This window comes from Epinephelus lanceolatus, chromosome 15, assembly GCF_041903045.1.
Source record: "Epinephelus lanceolatus isolate andai-2023 chromosome 15, ASM4190304v1, whole genome shotgun sequence".
Lineage (NCBI taxonomy): Eukaryota > Metazoa > Chordata > Actinopteri > Perciformes > Serranidae > Epinephelus > Epinephelus lanceolatus.
In genome coordinates this window covers 18646817-18662036 of record NC_135748.1, presented here as the reverse complement: position 1 = coordinate 18662036, position 15220 = coordinate 18646817, and the positions used below count along the sequence as shown (strand labels likewise).

The 15220-nt window shown below is 41.5% G+C and overlaps 1 protein-coding gene across 1 annotated transcript in view; it reads right to left on the bottom strand.

Annotated features, from left to right (window-relative positions):
• The window catches only part of dnajc17 (DnaJ (Hsp40) homolog, subfamily C, member 17), a 38806-nt gene extending 27022 nt beyond the window's left edge, over window positions 1–11784 (bottom strand). The window contains exons 1-6 of the mRNA XM_033642670.2: window positions 11579–11784; window positions 4499–4568; window positions 1875–1933; window positions 1692–1779; window positions 1364–1440; window positions 564–687 (exon numbers count right to left, since the gene is read on the bottom strand). Of these exons, the coding sequence (XP_033498561.1) occupies window positions 564–687; window positions 1364–1440; window positions 1692–1779; window positions 1875–1933; window positions 4499–4568; window positions 11579–11659 (499 nt within the window). The 5' untranslated portion in view covers window positions 11660–11784. The remainder of the gene's footprint in view (window positions 1–563; window positions 688–1363; window positions 1441–1691; window positions 1780–1874; window positions 1934–4498; window positions 4569–11578) is intronic.
• Between the last annotated feature and the right edge of the window lie 3436 nt (window positions 11785–15220).

Here is a 15220-nt window from a genome sequence, read left to right as displayed (position 1 = left end):
AAAAGCACTTCACTGGATCAAACTGGATTTATCCAGGCAGAGCAGGACTTCGCTGAAATGGTATGGTTAAAGGGGAAAAACACCTTAACTAAGAGCTCTAGTATCTTATTGTCATGGCTTTGGGAACTTCAATCACTCTTTCTATGGTTCAATCAATATTTGTGAGCATGAGCGACTCCTTCTCAATGTCAGAAACAAGAGACGTCTCTAACTTGTGATGTCATTTAGCACAAAGTCTGGAGCTTCTCTATGGACCCACAGAATGTTTTTATACCCACATTAGTTTTATTCTAATGTAGTGTTCACAGTTCTGTAACCAAAAATGTCAGAACATTCCCCAGGGTGCTCTCAGTGTCATCTATAACATCTTTCCCAATTCATTGTCTATGGAGAAATTCCAGACTTCATACTTGACAACACCACAAATTAGCACTCTAGCTTTTGGATGTGTGAGAGAGTTCTTCATGTTGAACTAATATTTTTGGACTGGCAAAGTAATGTATGAAGTTTGACTCCTAGACTGGAGCAGACTGGACTGGTTTATATCTTTGAAGTGGACATACCTCTCTGAGTGTAGCCTCCTCTTTGCTCCTGCTGCTGTGCTTCTCTTTCTCTCCGGATCTGCTCTCTGATGAGCCTCTGTTCCTCCTCAAGCTGCCTGGATCCCTCCTCTCTCAAACGGGCTATCTGGCAGAGACAGACACATGCAGTACAGTAATGTGAACAAACAGATACACTAGTTTTGAGTGACAACACATTATGCATCTTTGCTTCTGATTAAGCACTGATGTAATTCATCATCCTGTATGACTCTCCCTTCAGACACCCTGTTCTTTTCAGAGAGTGTGCAGACCATCTTATTCCTTCCGTTCAGGCAATAACTCTTTGAGATGAGACAGAAAATGGAACAGTGCCACCTGCTGGTTACCTCCTCCCCCCAAGGCCATGTACGTATTTACATGCATTGAGCACATTGAGCACATGCCGTGACTCACCTTGGAAGCACACCATTTTTATTTATCATTGGCTTTCTGAACAAAGTGCATCAAGTCATGCAATATCACCTAATAGGTTTACTGATAATTATGACATGGCAGTGATAAAAAGGGCCTCTCTCAGATAGAGCCTTTGTTCCTGACCCAAGTCTTTGGAAGATTTCAACTCAATCACAAGGGAGTATTTGACGAAAAACAGAATAAAAGCACCTGGGTGTGTTTCAGAGTTTCCTGGATGCACTGGAATACCTTGTTCCCAGTGCACCGCCGAGGTCTGTGGTGTAGTGAAATTTTTATTTTTAATTTTATTCTCCAGGCAACGTGTGGCGCAGTATCACCTCTCATATGGTTTCTATAAATTCTCTTACCTCTTCTTCAAGTGTTCTAGTGATTCGAACCTCCTCCTGGCTCTGAGCTTCTGCTTGTTGCTCTCTGGTCTCCAAGTCTGTCAAAGCAACACACGCACACACATTTAAACGTCAGTATGTCCTTCATATACTTATGTTGAATCTTTTCTCGACAAGAAACCGTGCTAAACACATAGAATATTTTCAAACAGCTGCTCTCATTTAAGTCTATGCTAGACAATCAATGCAGCAATTATCTTAATATAACCCTTAACAATACTGAGAACCTTGTAATAAAATCACTAAATCAGAAGAGTTAAGATGCTGTACAATTTGTAAAGGGACTCACCAAGCTTAATTTTCTTTCTCCTGTCATCTAACTTCCGGTTTCTTTCTTCGGCTTGTTTCTTGGCAGCGCAAATCTTGTCATAGGCAGCCTGTAAACAGTATCAGACACCAGGATGATGAATCATGTCCCTGTTTGAGTGTGTATCAGCACTTACAATAGGCAGACAGACATCAGCCGTCTTACCTTGGCAGCAGCATCAGTTAGCACCTCGAGAGCCTGGGACAACTGGTGGAAGAGCTCAGCTAGGAGAAAGGGATGTGAGAAGTGAAAACACTACAATTTCTGCTACTGAGTACACAAAGAAACACTTTTTCCCTTTTTTTAGCTTTAGGAATCAAAGTTTAATATGTGAAATATTAGCTTTAAAAACAAAGATGTGGCTAAAATTTAACAAGGATATAACACTGATAATTTTGTCAGTTTGGCACCTTATTGACCTTACTCTGTGCCTTAACTAGGAAGTTATTTTGTAACACCTTGCTGAGCATCACCAGCTTTCAGAAGAAGATATACTTCATCAATCCCCCAGGGGAAAGTCTTTTTTTTCACTCTGTTGTCATACACACAGGCTTAAAATATACACACATGCACAAACAGGACCTATACATGCATTAAATGGAGAGAAGTCAGAGTGAGGGGGCTGCCTTGGACAGGCACCCCAAGCAGTTAAGGATTCATTGCCTTGCTCAAGGGCCCTCGGGAGTGGCAAGGAGGCAAATTAGCACCTCTCCAGCTACCAGTCTATGCTCCATATTTGGTCTGTGTGGAGACTTGAACCTGCAATCCTACGGTTTCCAAGCCAAGATCCCAATGGACTGAGCTACTGCCGTTTCTTCATCCATTTTAAGTGTAAAAATGGCTGTTATTAAGTTTTATTATTTTGCTAAAAAAGGAGCTGCTGGTTGTGTGAGGTTGTGTGAGCTGGATGACATACAAAAGCGCTTCAACAGTGTTTATGTAATTACGCTCACTGTCAAAAAAATGTTAACCTCAAACATTAATACAGGTGATGATGATGGTGATGGTGGTGATATTCTATTGCTAATCGCTATAACTAATGTGAACGCACGCTGAACTAATGCTAGTGAGGTGGCTCCCTGGGCTATAGTGCAAGGTGTCACTGTTTGTCAACAGGCTAAAAGGTGAACTAGAGTTAGTTGTATCGAGCAGTAACAGTCGTGTGTAACACTTCTTGAAATCCCAGATTTCTATGACGAAGAAATCAGAAGTCCATACACGACCACCTGATAGCACCTGGCAATCAGGTGGTTGCTTAGCACAATCTGTTGCCAATTAAACCTGTTATATCCCATTAGCTGCTGAATTATCCCAAACAACATATAGTGCAGCATGAGGCTAATACTGAAGAGACAGAAAAGAAAGTGATGTGACATAGAGAAAATTAAGAGAACATGACATCTACAGGGGGGCTCATGCCAAACAAAGCATAACATGTTCAACAAGACATCTTCAGGCTGAAGCTGGGACACAGAGCTGAAACAATCTGCAACATTTTATGCTTTAAAAGGTGCTGTAAGCCACACGAAACCTGTTTCCTCCTATGACACAGATGTGCATTCCCACACAAAGCCTCTCCATATATCTTCCATTAGAGCACCTCGAGGGGCCACTGCCACAATCACCACTACCACGCAAGACTCCACCTCCCCAGTTGTCATCTAACACACACACAAATGCAGAGGGAGACCACAATCCCACTCTCCGTCATACAACCGCCACACTACTGCACTATACTAGCCAGGCTTAATCATTCACTGATGGGAGGCCTAACGGACCGATATTGTTACTCCCTGTGGGGACTGGCAGTGCACACTAACAGGAGGCTCTGGAGATCATGCTGCCAGCGGAGGCGGTCGGGTTGCCTACACGCATATAATGGGCTGGAATGAAATCCAACTGGGGGAGGCCTGCTATGCCCACTAGGCAGCTCAGAGTGTCACAACATGGGGGGTTGAGGAAAGGGAATAGTGCGGGGGGGGGGTGTCTTCAGTCAGTGAGGAATCATGACCCCCACGTCACCTCTTACATGCATACAACTTTTCCCTGAGGAGCAGCAAATCCCAAGACTTGCTCCGCTCTCGTGCAATAGAGACAGAGTCTGTCCATGTGCGGGTTCAAGTGTTGAGGCCCTCCAAACCACTTCTTTTCCATTTCTGGGAAACCGACCCCCTGCTTTTGTATTATCCCTCTCAACCCCCCAACCCCAACCAATTTCCCAGTTTTTTTTTCCTGACATAATCAGGAATTGTCTGAACCATCCAGCAACCACATAAACCTCACTTGAAAACATGCCTCATGACCAGTCTTTTGTCCAAGGTGCCTTTTTTTTCTCCCTCCCGACAAAAAGCTACACTGAGATTTCCTGGTCTAATTGTTGACTGCTGGCGACAGGCCGCAAACAGAGTCAAGCCAAAGAGCGATGGAGTGTGGAAACGCTGGTGGCAATGGTGGTGCTGCTGGTGTTTGGCTGGTCCTGTCTGGCTAGAAGGCCAGTGGGAGAGACGTGCGCTGGTTGGACGTCCTACAGAGTGCTGCAGCTAGGCTGTTTGACAGGGTACAACTTGCTTAGAGTGCTACATTAGAGCATTCATTTTTGGTTCTGGAGCTTGATGGCCGCTCGGTCAAACAATTACCTCTAATTCTTCAGAAAACAACACAGAAATTGCATAAACAAATAATAAATCTTGTTCCAGTTCCAATGGGTGACTGACGGAGGTCTGTGGCTCAGGATGGGGAGAACGTGAGCAGAAACAAAGACAGATATACACATTAACTGGCTCACTCACCTGCTTTTGGGTTGTCTGGGTTCTTGTCTGGATGGCATGTCAAGGCTTTCTGCCGATAAGCTTTCTTGATCTAGGAGAAAAACAGAAGAACCCCTAGAGTTATGTAGAGTGGAAAATGTTGATTAGGACACAAAGAGAAAGAATCATCCACTTAAGCGCAGATTTTTGGCCATGTGAAAGTTAAATTCTTACTCTCAGTACCAATTATCTTTATCCTGTCGTCCTTGGCCCAGAAAACCAAATTCTGGATAAAAAAAATGAGGGTCCCATTGTAATAATGGCACAAATGGTAACAGGCTGACATGAAAGCACTGGGGGTGAAATGTGGTCTGCATTTAAATAAAAATCAGGGATTGTATTGTTTGGATCAAATCAACACCTGAGCTGATCCTCTGCTTCGTGTCCTTTTGACATGTTGTTAATGGAATCTAACCACCTCGGCACATACTCCGCAGCGAATTACCCGCACAAGAATTCCAAACTATTCTCAGGCCCGTTGCCAGTGTGCAAGATAAATGTGGCCTGAGTTGCAGCCTAGTATTAGTCCATCTTTATTTAAACTTTTAAAAAAATGTTACAATAACATACACAAACAGAGTGCCATTGTCTGTAACAAATCTGAGAAGCCCGCCATTAATATCTTAGGCAGGTAGCCAAAACTTTTGGGGGGTTCAGAGAACCAAAGTGGAAAAACGAAACAATACTTTGGAGTATTGTAATGTCATATGAGGTTTTAGTTATAGCTGATTTTTTAACTCTGGGTCACTGCTTGGAATGTTAACCATTCATTGGTCCTTCTAGGGACCAGTTAATGACAAGGTGGTTTTCATTATATCTCTGCTCCTCTGGAGAAAGAAAGGAAGCAGGGAAACTTTCTGTGGAGACCAGAGGGAGCTGTCGAGTGCGGTGCTGAAGCTTTCGGCACACAACCTCAAAAGCACAAGCTAATATATATGCATTGCATGCTAAGGACTTGGCACATTAATACCTCTTTTATCGAAGCTCTGACACATGCACACACACTGACATACACTTTCTCACCAGTCTAATCAGCCATGCCAACGTTCTGCATGTTTTCACATATCCCCCCTCCCTCCTTCGCACAGATCAATCTCCTGCCAGTATGCTACGGGCCACAGAATTTGGGAGCTCCTTTCTTCATGTCTGGGAAACGTTTGCATTGGACGCCTTGTCCTCTGGCATATGCAATGTTTCCCCGTGTGTTGTTTTGCACAATTTTATCTCTAGAATGCACGCCAAAACATACAGCGCTGACTTTACTGGGGGGGAAACCAAACTCAGCTCTGAGGGAACTGAGCAGAATGGTGTAATCCATCAGTGTCCAGGCCTTTTTAAACAGCAACTCCAATGAGGCTCCATGACAGTCAACTTAGGCACATTAGGCTGGATGCCCATTGTCCAAAAGCAAAGACTCCACACAATTACATGAAAGCAACGAGCCTCCAGTGAACCCTCCAGAGCTTATCGTGGCTCAGACAGCTCCTAAATGTCACAAGTCCTTTCTTCTTTCTCTTGGTCAACATCAGATTTTTTCTCATTATAGTTCCAATAGTAAATGAGAGCTTGGTTCATTGAGAGGGCTTCAACAGACTAGACATCATTAAGAGATATTTAGTCTCGCTGCCTGGCACACGGAGCCTTCCTACAGATTGAGACTGACACACAGGGCTTTGGACCGGAGCCAAACACATATGCTTACTGAAGGCCTAAGCCTACTTTTCCTTTTCAGCCTCCCTCCATCTGTTTCTCACGTTTCTTTGCTCTGTGCTCGCTATCGTAGCTTTGTCCAGTTTTCTCTTTCTGGTAGGATAAAAGAAAGGAAATGAAGACTCCAGTTCACGTTCCAATGTATTTTTATTCATCTTTTTACAGGTATATAATTGGACAAAATACTGTTCCTGTCTGGGACCAAGATGAAGCAGAAAGGTAAGAAGGCCATTATCAAGGCTGTTCCTAACTATTATTTTCGTAGTGGATTTATCTGTCGATTATTTTCTTGATTAATCAACGGCTTATTTGGACTATAAAATGGAGAACAACGTCGATCAATGTTTCTGAAAGCCTAAGATGATGTGCTCAGATGTCTTGTCCACAGTCCAAAGATATTCAGTTAACGGTCATAGACGAGAAAATATTCCCATTCAAGGAGCTGGATTTAGAGATTTGACTTTTCATTAACAATTACTGTAACCAGTTAATTGATTATCGAATTAGATGGCGATTAATTTAATAGTTGACAACTAATAGATTAATTGCCTAAGCTCTTGCCATTATAAAAAGCCATTTCATCCTGTGTAATGTGTAATGTATAGGTAGTGATAACAGCTGGAGAACTCCCTGCCTGACACAGCCCTGTCAGTGCTTTGACAAAACAGAGAGAAAGAAAGTGTGTCTCACAGTTTAAGTTCCTCGAATACAATTTTGTGAACATTTTTGATGATCATTTCCAAACCCAGGCTTTAGTCTCAGAGTTTTTTCCTACTGCGCCAAGCAGCTACTGGTTACCCTTAATTTCCATATAATATGAAAATTATCTTGCCCGGGCTGTTTAGTTCATCAGAGTGAAGAAGTTTGACATACTTTTTGTCAGTGTTGTCAGTGTGGTAATGCAGTTTAAGTGAAGACTGATGCAAAAACTCTGCAAAAACACTCATATAACAGTAATGCAATTATGACACAACCTGCACCTTGATGCTCACTGTAACGCATTACACAGGCACACAAGTTTCTAAAGGGTTAAAACAATGGATGCCTTGAATGGTAAGAAAAAGAAAAACATTACGATTTCAAAACTGCGTAAAACAGTTTGCAGCTGTGAAGTTAAGTATGTGCAATTTGAAATAAAGGGAGCTAAAACACGCAAAATCACCGCCATGGTGCTTTAAGAGCTCACGTCGTGTCCTCAGCTCACACTCACTCTCCTTCTTCTCGTTCTGTACTACTTCTCATGTTCGTCGTCACCTACAGCCAGCTGACAAGATAAACATATCTCCACATCTGCTGTAAACACAGCAGATGTTTGACATTGTCAGGGCAAACGTTTGGCCAGCTGAGCTGCTTGACAAGTACAACCTGTCATCATCGATACTGTTTTGGCGGAGAGTGGCCATGTGGCACGTCATCACCTTTGTCTCGCTGACTTCAGTTAAAGATCTACATAACACAAATACTCCTCTATGTTTCAGTTAATTATCCTCCCTCCTTTTCTCTCCATCTCCTCTGCATTTCTTTTCTTTATTCACTCTCTCTGGCATCCTTCACGTTATCTTGTCTGTATCTACTGCTCCTCCAGTGCCGTTTTGTTAAATAGTACATGATTACTCCCATCAATGCTGTGACACGCAAACCTTAATTGATGCTGGAAGACCCCGAAGCCCTTTGGTCCTACAAACCAGAAGCCAAAGCGGGCCAACTTTTGAAGAGGTTAGCACATGTGTGGATAAGAGCTCTCAGATCGAGAGTGGTATCTTCCTACAGGACTAACCCAGTAAATTACTGTCGCAATTATCTTCGTGCAGGCCACCATGACCTTTCAGGATTGGCTCCTGAATCAATTATGAGACCATATGAAGAGAAAACCAGAAGAACTCCTGGGCCCTGACCAACTGCTGTACACTGTGCTTACAGATGAGCAAAAGTGTTAGTATTAAATGTTGCTGTCTTTCATCTCCTGTGATTCAAATAATTCTAGTTTATCACGTGCTCATTTTCCCCGTCTCACACACGAGATAAACTGAATTGCAGAAATCTCAACTATTTCACACGCTTCAGTTTGTAGAAGGATGGACCAAGAAATCAAGGAAAGACCCCGATCACACAGCAGCAGGCCAACAGTAGCCTAATGGTTAGTATATGGCTAAAAACAGACTCTATGTGCCTCCCTGACTCCTGCCTGCCACAGCCTTAACTGCATGCCCACATCTTGTCCTCATTAAACCACTCTTTGGTGCCAATTATAGTTGACAAACTGGTCCTAGTGCAGCCTCGGCACAGCCCTGGTAGGGCCCCTAGCCTGTGTGGCTGATTAGCTGCCTGATCTGCCATGGGCCCATCCTCCTTAATTACAATGCTCTGCTATTTACGGGACATTATCAGCTGGAGGAAAATAACAACAGGCGCAACGGGGGAAAGGAAGAAGAGGAGCGAGGACAGGGGCAAAAAGGATATGACCACACACAGAAAAGGACAGTGTGAAGTATGGAGAACAAGTGGATGTAATGAGGAGAAACAGTGAGACACTGTGATGAAGTTTCCATGTGTGCGACTGCTTGTGAACCTGCCCAAACATCCAGTCAAACTTATTAATTCAGTATTAAACTATGTAAACATCTAATGGAATGGTAACAAGATTAGATGATTTTATGTTTTCATTTCACAGATTTCTGTCGACCAAATTAATGATTCCAAGCTGACAGTAATTGAAAACTAATACATACATTATTCAAGTGTTTGTTTACCTCACATGTCAAGATGGTTTGTCTGTAATATGATATATGTATATCTGTGGAACACATATCAATGCACTGACACAAATCACTCAGCTGATACTGCCTGCTGTTGACAGACGTAAACACTCTATGACCCCCGGTAACATCACTGAGAATGTACCCCAGTGCACCATAGGATGCAACAATAATCTCCCTCTACCTGCCCTGGCCAAGCAGACACTCAAATAAGAAACTCATCATTGAGAGCAATGACTTTACAGTGCGCTATTACAGTGTAATGCAATCACCTGCAATTGGATGCTCTATCTAGAAGTAAATCATCCTGGCATGTAGCTGCTGTACACACTGCAACACATCAGGTACACTACAATTTGAGTAGCTGAACAAACCACAAGATATTTTGTGTGGTCGTAGCTGTTGACACTGTCTCACCAAGCAATCTGTGGTAGGTAAAACACACACACGCTAGGGCAATTATTACCAAAGCCCTGCTGATATGCATGAGCATAACTCTTTAAATGGTGGCTAGCCTTCAGCAACAGCCTCCGTCAGCATTACAAGAATAAAGCAAACCCCAGTCGACCATAGTCATTAAATCACAGACTCTGACATGCCAGTTTCCCCGGCATTCACCAGCCAGCCCAGCCCAGAAGAAGGTCAACAGCAGTGATAACAGAAAGAGATGCTAAATGGAACCAGGAGGAGATGCAGAAGGCAAATCCCCTACGTCAAGGCAATGTTTTACAAGCTGTGGCTAAGCCCACACAAACAGGCTCTGGGATGAGCTTCTTCACCTCCCAACATGCCTGATGGTAGTGGTGGAGCAGTGGGTAAGCAGTCTATTTGATGACATCTGCCTTCACACACTTGATTGATTCTCGAGCCCCCCCAGACTCAATGCATTACACACACACACACACACACACACACACACACACACACACACAAACCCCCGCTATCGCTCTCGAACATCAGCAGACCCCACAGAACCAGCCCTCTGCGTTTTGGAGTCTCAATTCCACCCAAGCCACAACCGCTAACTTCCTCCGGGATAATCCTCTGGGGAGGACAGGACTTTGAAATCCAATTAAGAAATTAACTTCCCTCGTTTTGGCCACAATTTTAAGTTCCCTTCGGGCTTGTGGATTCTGGATGCTGGAAACTGTGAGGAGAGGTGGTCGTAGGGAAAAGACAGGATTCAGGACATCATGGTGAACCGCTCTGGGCTGGGGAATGACATGAAGGGGAGTTGATTCAAAATCCATGCAGGGACAAAATGTCATTCAGGCAAAATTGTGTTTGTAGCGTGCAGAGGTACGCAACCAGATGAAACCCTATATGCCTGTAGCCTATAAGTGATCAGACGTGGTTTAGTTGTAGATAAAGAAAAAACATACATGAATTTCAGGTCCATCCTATTTGGAATTTATTAGAGCGGACACAATTAGTCTATTGATATATTAGCTGATAGACCAAAAAAAAATATTTGGCAACCATAATCAATTAATTGTTTTAAGTAATATTTTAAGAAAAAGCCATAAATTCAACATTTCCAGCATCTACATTATGATCAATTGCTGTTATCTCTCTTTTTTTATATTCTGTGTTGAATATCTTTGGGTTTGGGGCTATTGGTCATACAAAAAAAGCAATATGATGACGCCTCCTTGGGCTTTAAAAAACTGTGACTGATCTGATATTTTCACTTACTTTGACATTTAAGATAAGATAAGATACACCTTTATTGATCCCACAATTGAGAAATTCCAGTGTTACAGCAGTCAAGGGGAAAGAGTCAGATTCAAGATTTCAAAATTTATAAACTTAAAAAAATAGGCATGCAAAAAAAGTACAAAAAATACAAGAAACAAATAAATAATAATAATAATAATAATATTAATAATAATAATAATAATGAGCAATGGATTAAAGTGAGCATATTTAGTGCAAAGTGATTGCATGTGCAAATAAACAACAAGGGGGACAGTAATGCTTATAATGGTGTTTATAAAGTGTCCATAGTGTCCATAAGGATTAATGAGTTATTCAGGATAATAACTGGCAAATGAATTAATTATGAAATTAGTTGCAGCCCTTAAATTTATATCCATCCTTATTCAAGGCCATGTCATCTCATTCTTGTGTTACAGAGTAAAACCACACACTTAACTGATGCAACGTTGCCACCCAGTGGCCTTATCGGTGAATCACACCATTGCTATTCAGTCATTAGCAGTAGTGTCTTTTCTTACCTAGTAACTGAGTAACTGGACCTAAAATTGTAGTGCTTTGCTTTACTTACCAGGCTTTTCTTTTCACAGAAAAACAGGCAGCTTGTGTTATGATATATACACGCATACACGATACAAGCACACACACTTCTATATGCTTCATGATAGCAAGCTAATGTAGCCTCCTGCTTAACGCTCAGCATGTCACACACACTCACGCACAGTCTCCTTAAGCAAATACCACTACTTTTTAACATTTAACATTAGCTAACACTCGGATAAACTCTCTGCCAAAGTCACATACTCCAGCCTGCACTGCGCCTGTAGTTTAAAGGCTATTTACCTAGCTAGCTAGCTTAACCGCTAGCTTGTTTACACACCTCTTTCGGCGTTGCAGTGCTTTCAACACCGAGTAAACCATACAGGTCCATCTGTAGGATGTCCTTGGCCTTTCCGGACATGTCTGCCAACAGCCAGCTACAGCTCCGACACAGAAAAGAGACAAGCGTAAACGCAGTGTTCGGCTAATTCAGTGGTTTGTTATTATCCCGGGTCCCAGACAGCATGCATGTGACGTCGTTGACCTTTCAACTAGGATGTGCACTGCAACCTGGGAAGTGTAGTTTTTGTTCTGCTGTTCCGCTCTGCTGCTGCTGCTGCTGTTGGTTGAATTCAGAAAGATTTTGAGCACTTTTTGCCATAATATTTACATATAAAAATATGTTTTATAAGTCTGAACCTTTTAAAATTGTTTTAACCTCTTTTTAATGTCTTTGTGGGCTTCTAACATGTAATAAATTAGGCATGTCATGTTTCGCTACATGTTTCATCTACAAATGTTATCTTTGGTGTGAAAGGTTTTACAGTATGTTTCAGCCCTGACATCAAAGGTCGACTCAGATTTTTTTAACCATATAAATCTGAGCAATATCAATGGTCATAGTTTTAAAAAAAATCCATTTTTAGATCTGCTTTGTCAACCATTCGTCAGTTACTAGGCCCATATGTGTTATGTAACATTTTACAGCATCGTCATGCTGTTAACTGTTTAGACTTACATATATGTATAATTGGAAGTTGGAAGGGACAGTGAATGATGCATTTGACCTCATTATTGTTTTCACATAAACACATGTTCCCTCAGATCTACATATTAAAATGCTGTGACATTTTATATTCAAATCATTTCCCTACCTGTTGAGATGCAATGCATTTACCAACTCTGGTGCATCAGATTGTTGTACATGGTGCTCTCTGGTGGACAAATTATGTAACAGCGATATTGTCTCTAGAAAGTACCTTAAACTCCTGCAGCATTTCATGTATTACATTTATTCATTCCAATCCAATCTGTCAACATCAGCAAAAATTCTTACACAACTGTGTTTACCAATATCAGCCCATAACATATTTCTGTCGGTGGATCAGACAGGAAATGTTACAACAGCTGTTGTTACAACTTTATTTATATTTTAGGCAGCCAGGCTCCACCTTTGTTTAGCTTTCACTCATGGTGAAGCCTGCTTAAGCCTTCAGTTTTATTTAATTAACCTGAAAACACCTTGTACAAATTGTAAAATGTAAACAGAAAACTCAGTACTGCACTCATTTGTGTTTTTAGTTGTATTTTAGAATAGATTATTATAGTGTTTCTAGGCTAGTTTCGGGTTGTAGACCGGTGTGGTGTCAAATCAACATAAGGAAATGTAAAATTTCAACATATCCATTACATATGAAATGTACAAATGTACAAAAACATACAATGCCAACATTTATTCTGGTGGTTTGGTTGCTTTAAACTGGGTTCCATGGACTCCTGAAGGTTTCTTGATAGGCACCTGGGGGTCACTACTGAATACTACTAATAACAGGCCTGATCATTATTTGTTTTGAAAAAAGGAACATTAACAAAATATTAAAGAATCAGCTGTTCAGATCACAGCATCTTTCTCCACCACTGTTACCACTACACTGCAGTGGCAGAGAAAAAGCTAGCCTGAAAAGCATATCAACATCTGGTATCTCTCACATAAGGTTCCCGTGGACAAATTGCATTTATACGGAATTCAATTTTATTTAATACCCTTACTGAAACCTCCAAAAAAAGGGGTAAACTGTTTGTTGCTTTCCGGATATGGCTGTATTTGTGTCTGACTGATAAGCCATTGTTTCAGCATTTCCTGTAGGCAGTGGGGATCCATCCTGATGCAGAATCAAGAACAAGCCCTGACATGTCTTTTAACATTTCCCCTTATAAAAAGCTGCATGTCATAGGCGTCGATTTCAAGGGGGGCAGCAGAACCATACCCCTGATTATTTAGAGCATGTGCATTTGTCCCTCCCAATAAAAACAAAAGTAGCAGAGGACTTTTGTTTTGACAAAATGAAAGATACTTACACCATAAATTGATGCAGAAAATGCACAAATTGGTGTGTTCAGTCCATTGTGGTCATCTGACCTTCTTTTGTTTCAGGATACCTAGAACAAATACAGTAGAACTAAATGGCTGTTTGCGATATGGGCATCTGTGCGGGTGTGTCAGGTATTAAAGCCTGACACACCCGCACAGATGCCCATATGGCAAACAGTTTTGCAGCAGGACTAGTAGGTTAAGGGCTGACAATCACTTGCGTATACATGTATACAGAAAAAAATAAATGTGAATGATGTTGACTTTGGCTTTTAAATATTGGGAGCTTGATTTCAACGGGGCTGCGTGATCCTGTTCAACCAGCTCAGCAATAGAATTGTGGACTTAAATGAGGATGTAGTATTTGCTCAGTAGCTTTTGTTGCTCCGTGTAAACAAAGCGGTCTAATGTGTGGCCATTATTTTCACTGTGACAGGCTGGGAAGACAGCAAGCCCTGTATATATTCTTTGGCTTTGTAACTTGAGTATCCATGCTGCTGATATCTCTGTGATCCCAATCATAGAAGCCTCATTTTCCTATAGATTAACAAAACCTCTTTTGGCTCAGGGGACATAAAACAGTGCAACAATACAATTAGAGTAAAGTTTTCCTTCTCTGAGGCGGTGAAACTCTATAGCAAGCTAAATGGCCCCAAGTCACAAGGGGAATGATAAACAGATTCTCAACGAAAAATAGGCTGGACAGCCAAACAAAAGTCCCTCTTGTCATTCTGACAGTAGAGGCTGTCTGTTTCAGAAACAGAAAGAAAAAGTCTGTTGAAGATGACTTTATATTTTGCAGAACTATACACTTACACCTAAGAGAAATATTCAAAAAAGCTAAATAATTAAAAGTCACAATAACAACATTATCCCTATCGCATAAGGGGAAATGTAAACATGTTCAAGGCAGTTATGAACTTCATGAACTTTTTGTTGTTTTAAGGATTTTTTAAGTCACAGGAACATTTAATTAAGGCACATTTTGACTCTTAAATCCAAGATTATTGAGAAATGGGTGAATTGTTATCTCCATGCTCTGCTGGTATTATATAAGTTACAGTTTGGGTTATGCCCCTTTATTCCCTATTTGTGTCATTAAAGCAGTGGATCAAAATGCGCTATGTGGAAGATTTTGCAATCCAAACCCCTTGAAGCCATGTAAACAAATCAGAGCGGAAACTTTAGGCTTATGTCTGGGTGTCTCCGGATTATGTCTGGTTTCTGGATTCTGATTTAAAACATTCAAAGGACAATTATTTAAGAGTAAATATGTGCAATTCCACTGAGAAAAACAAGGTGCGCTGGTCTAGATTAGAGAGAACTAAAAATCTAATGTTATGACAAAAATGTTGTTGTCTAATACCACATAAGGCTCTTTGGGGCTGTCAGAGCCATACACAGCCTGAAGGCTGGACATTGTGTCTGCAGATAAAACCAAATTCACTGAAGATTACAATAGACTGTGCTCTGTATCTTGAATGAGTCGACTTGGAGAATCAGGGAATCCAAGTTAATTTCCCTCCTGCAGGGACTATCCGCCTGAGGTCAGATCCAGCTGATGGGATGGGGAGTGTGGGGGGGAGGGCCCACAACCACTGGCTGCATTCA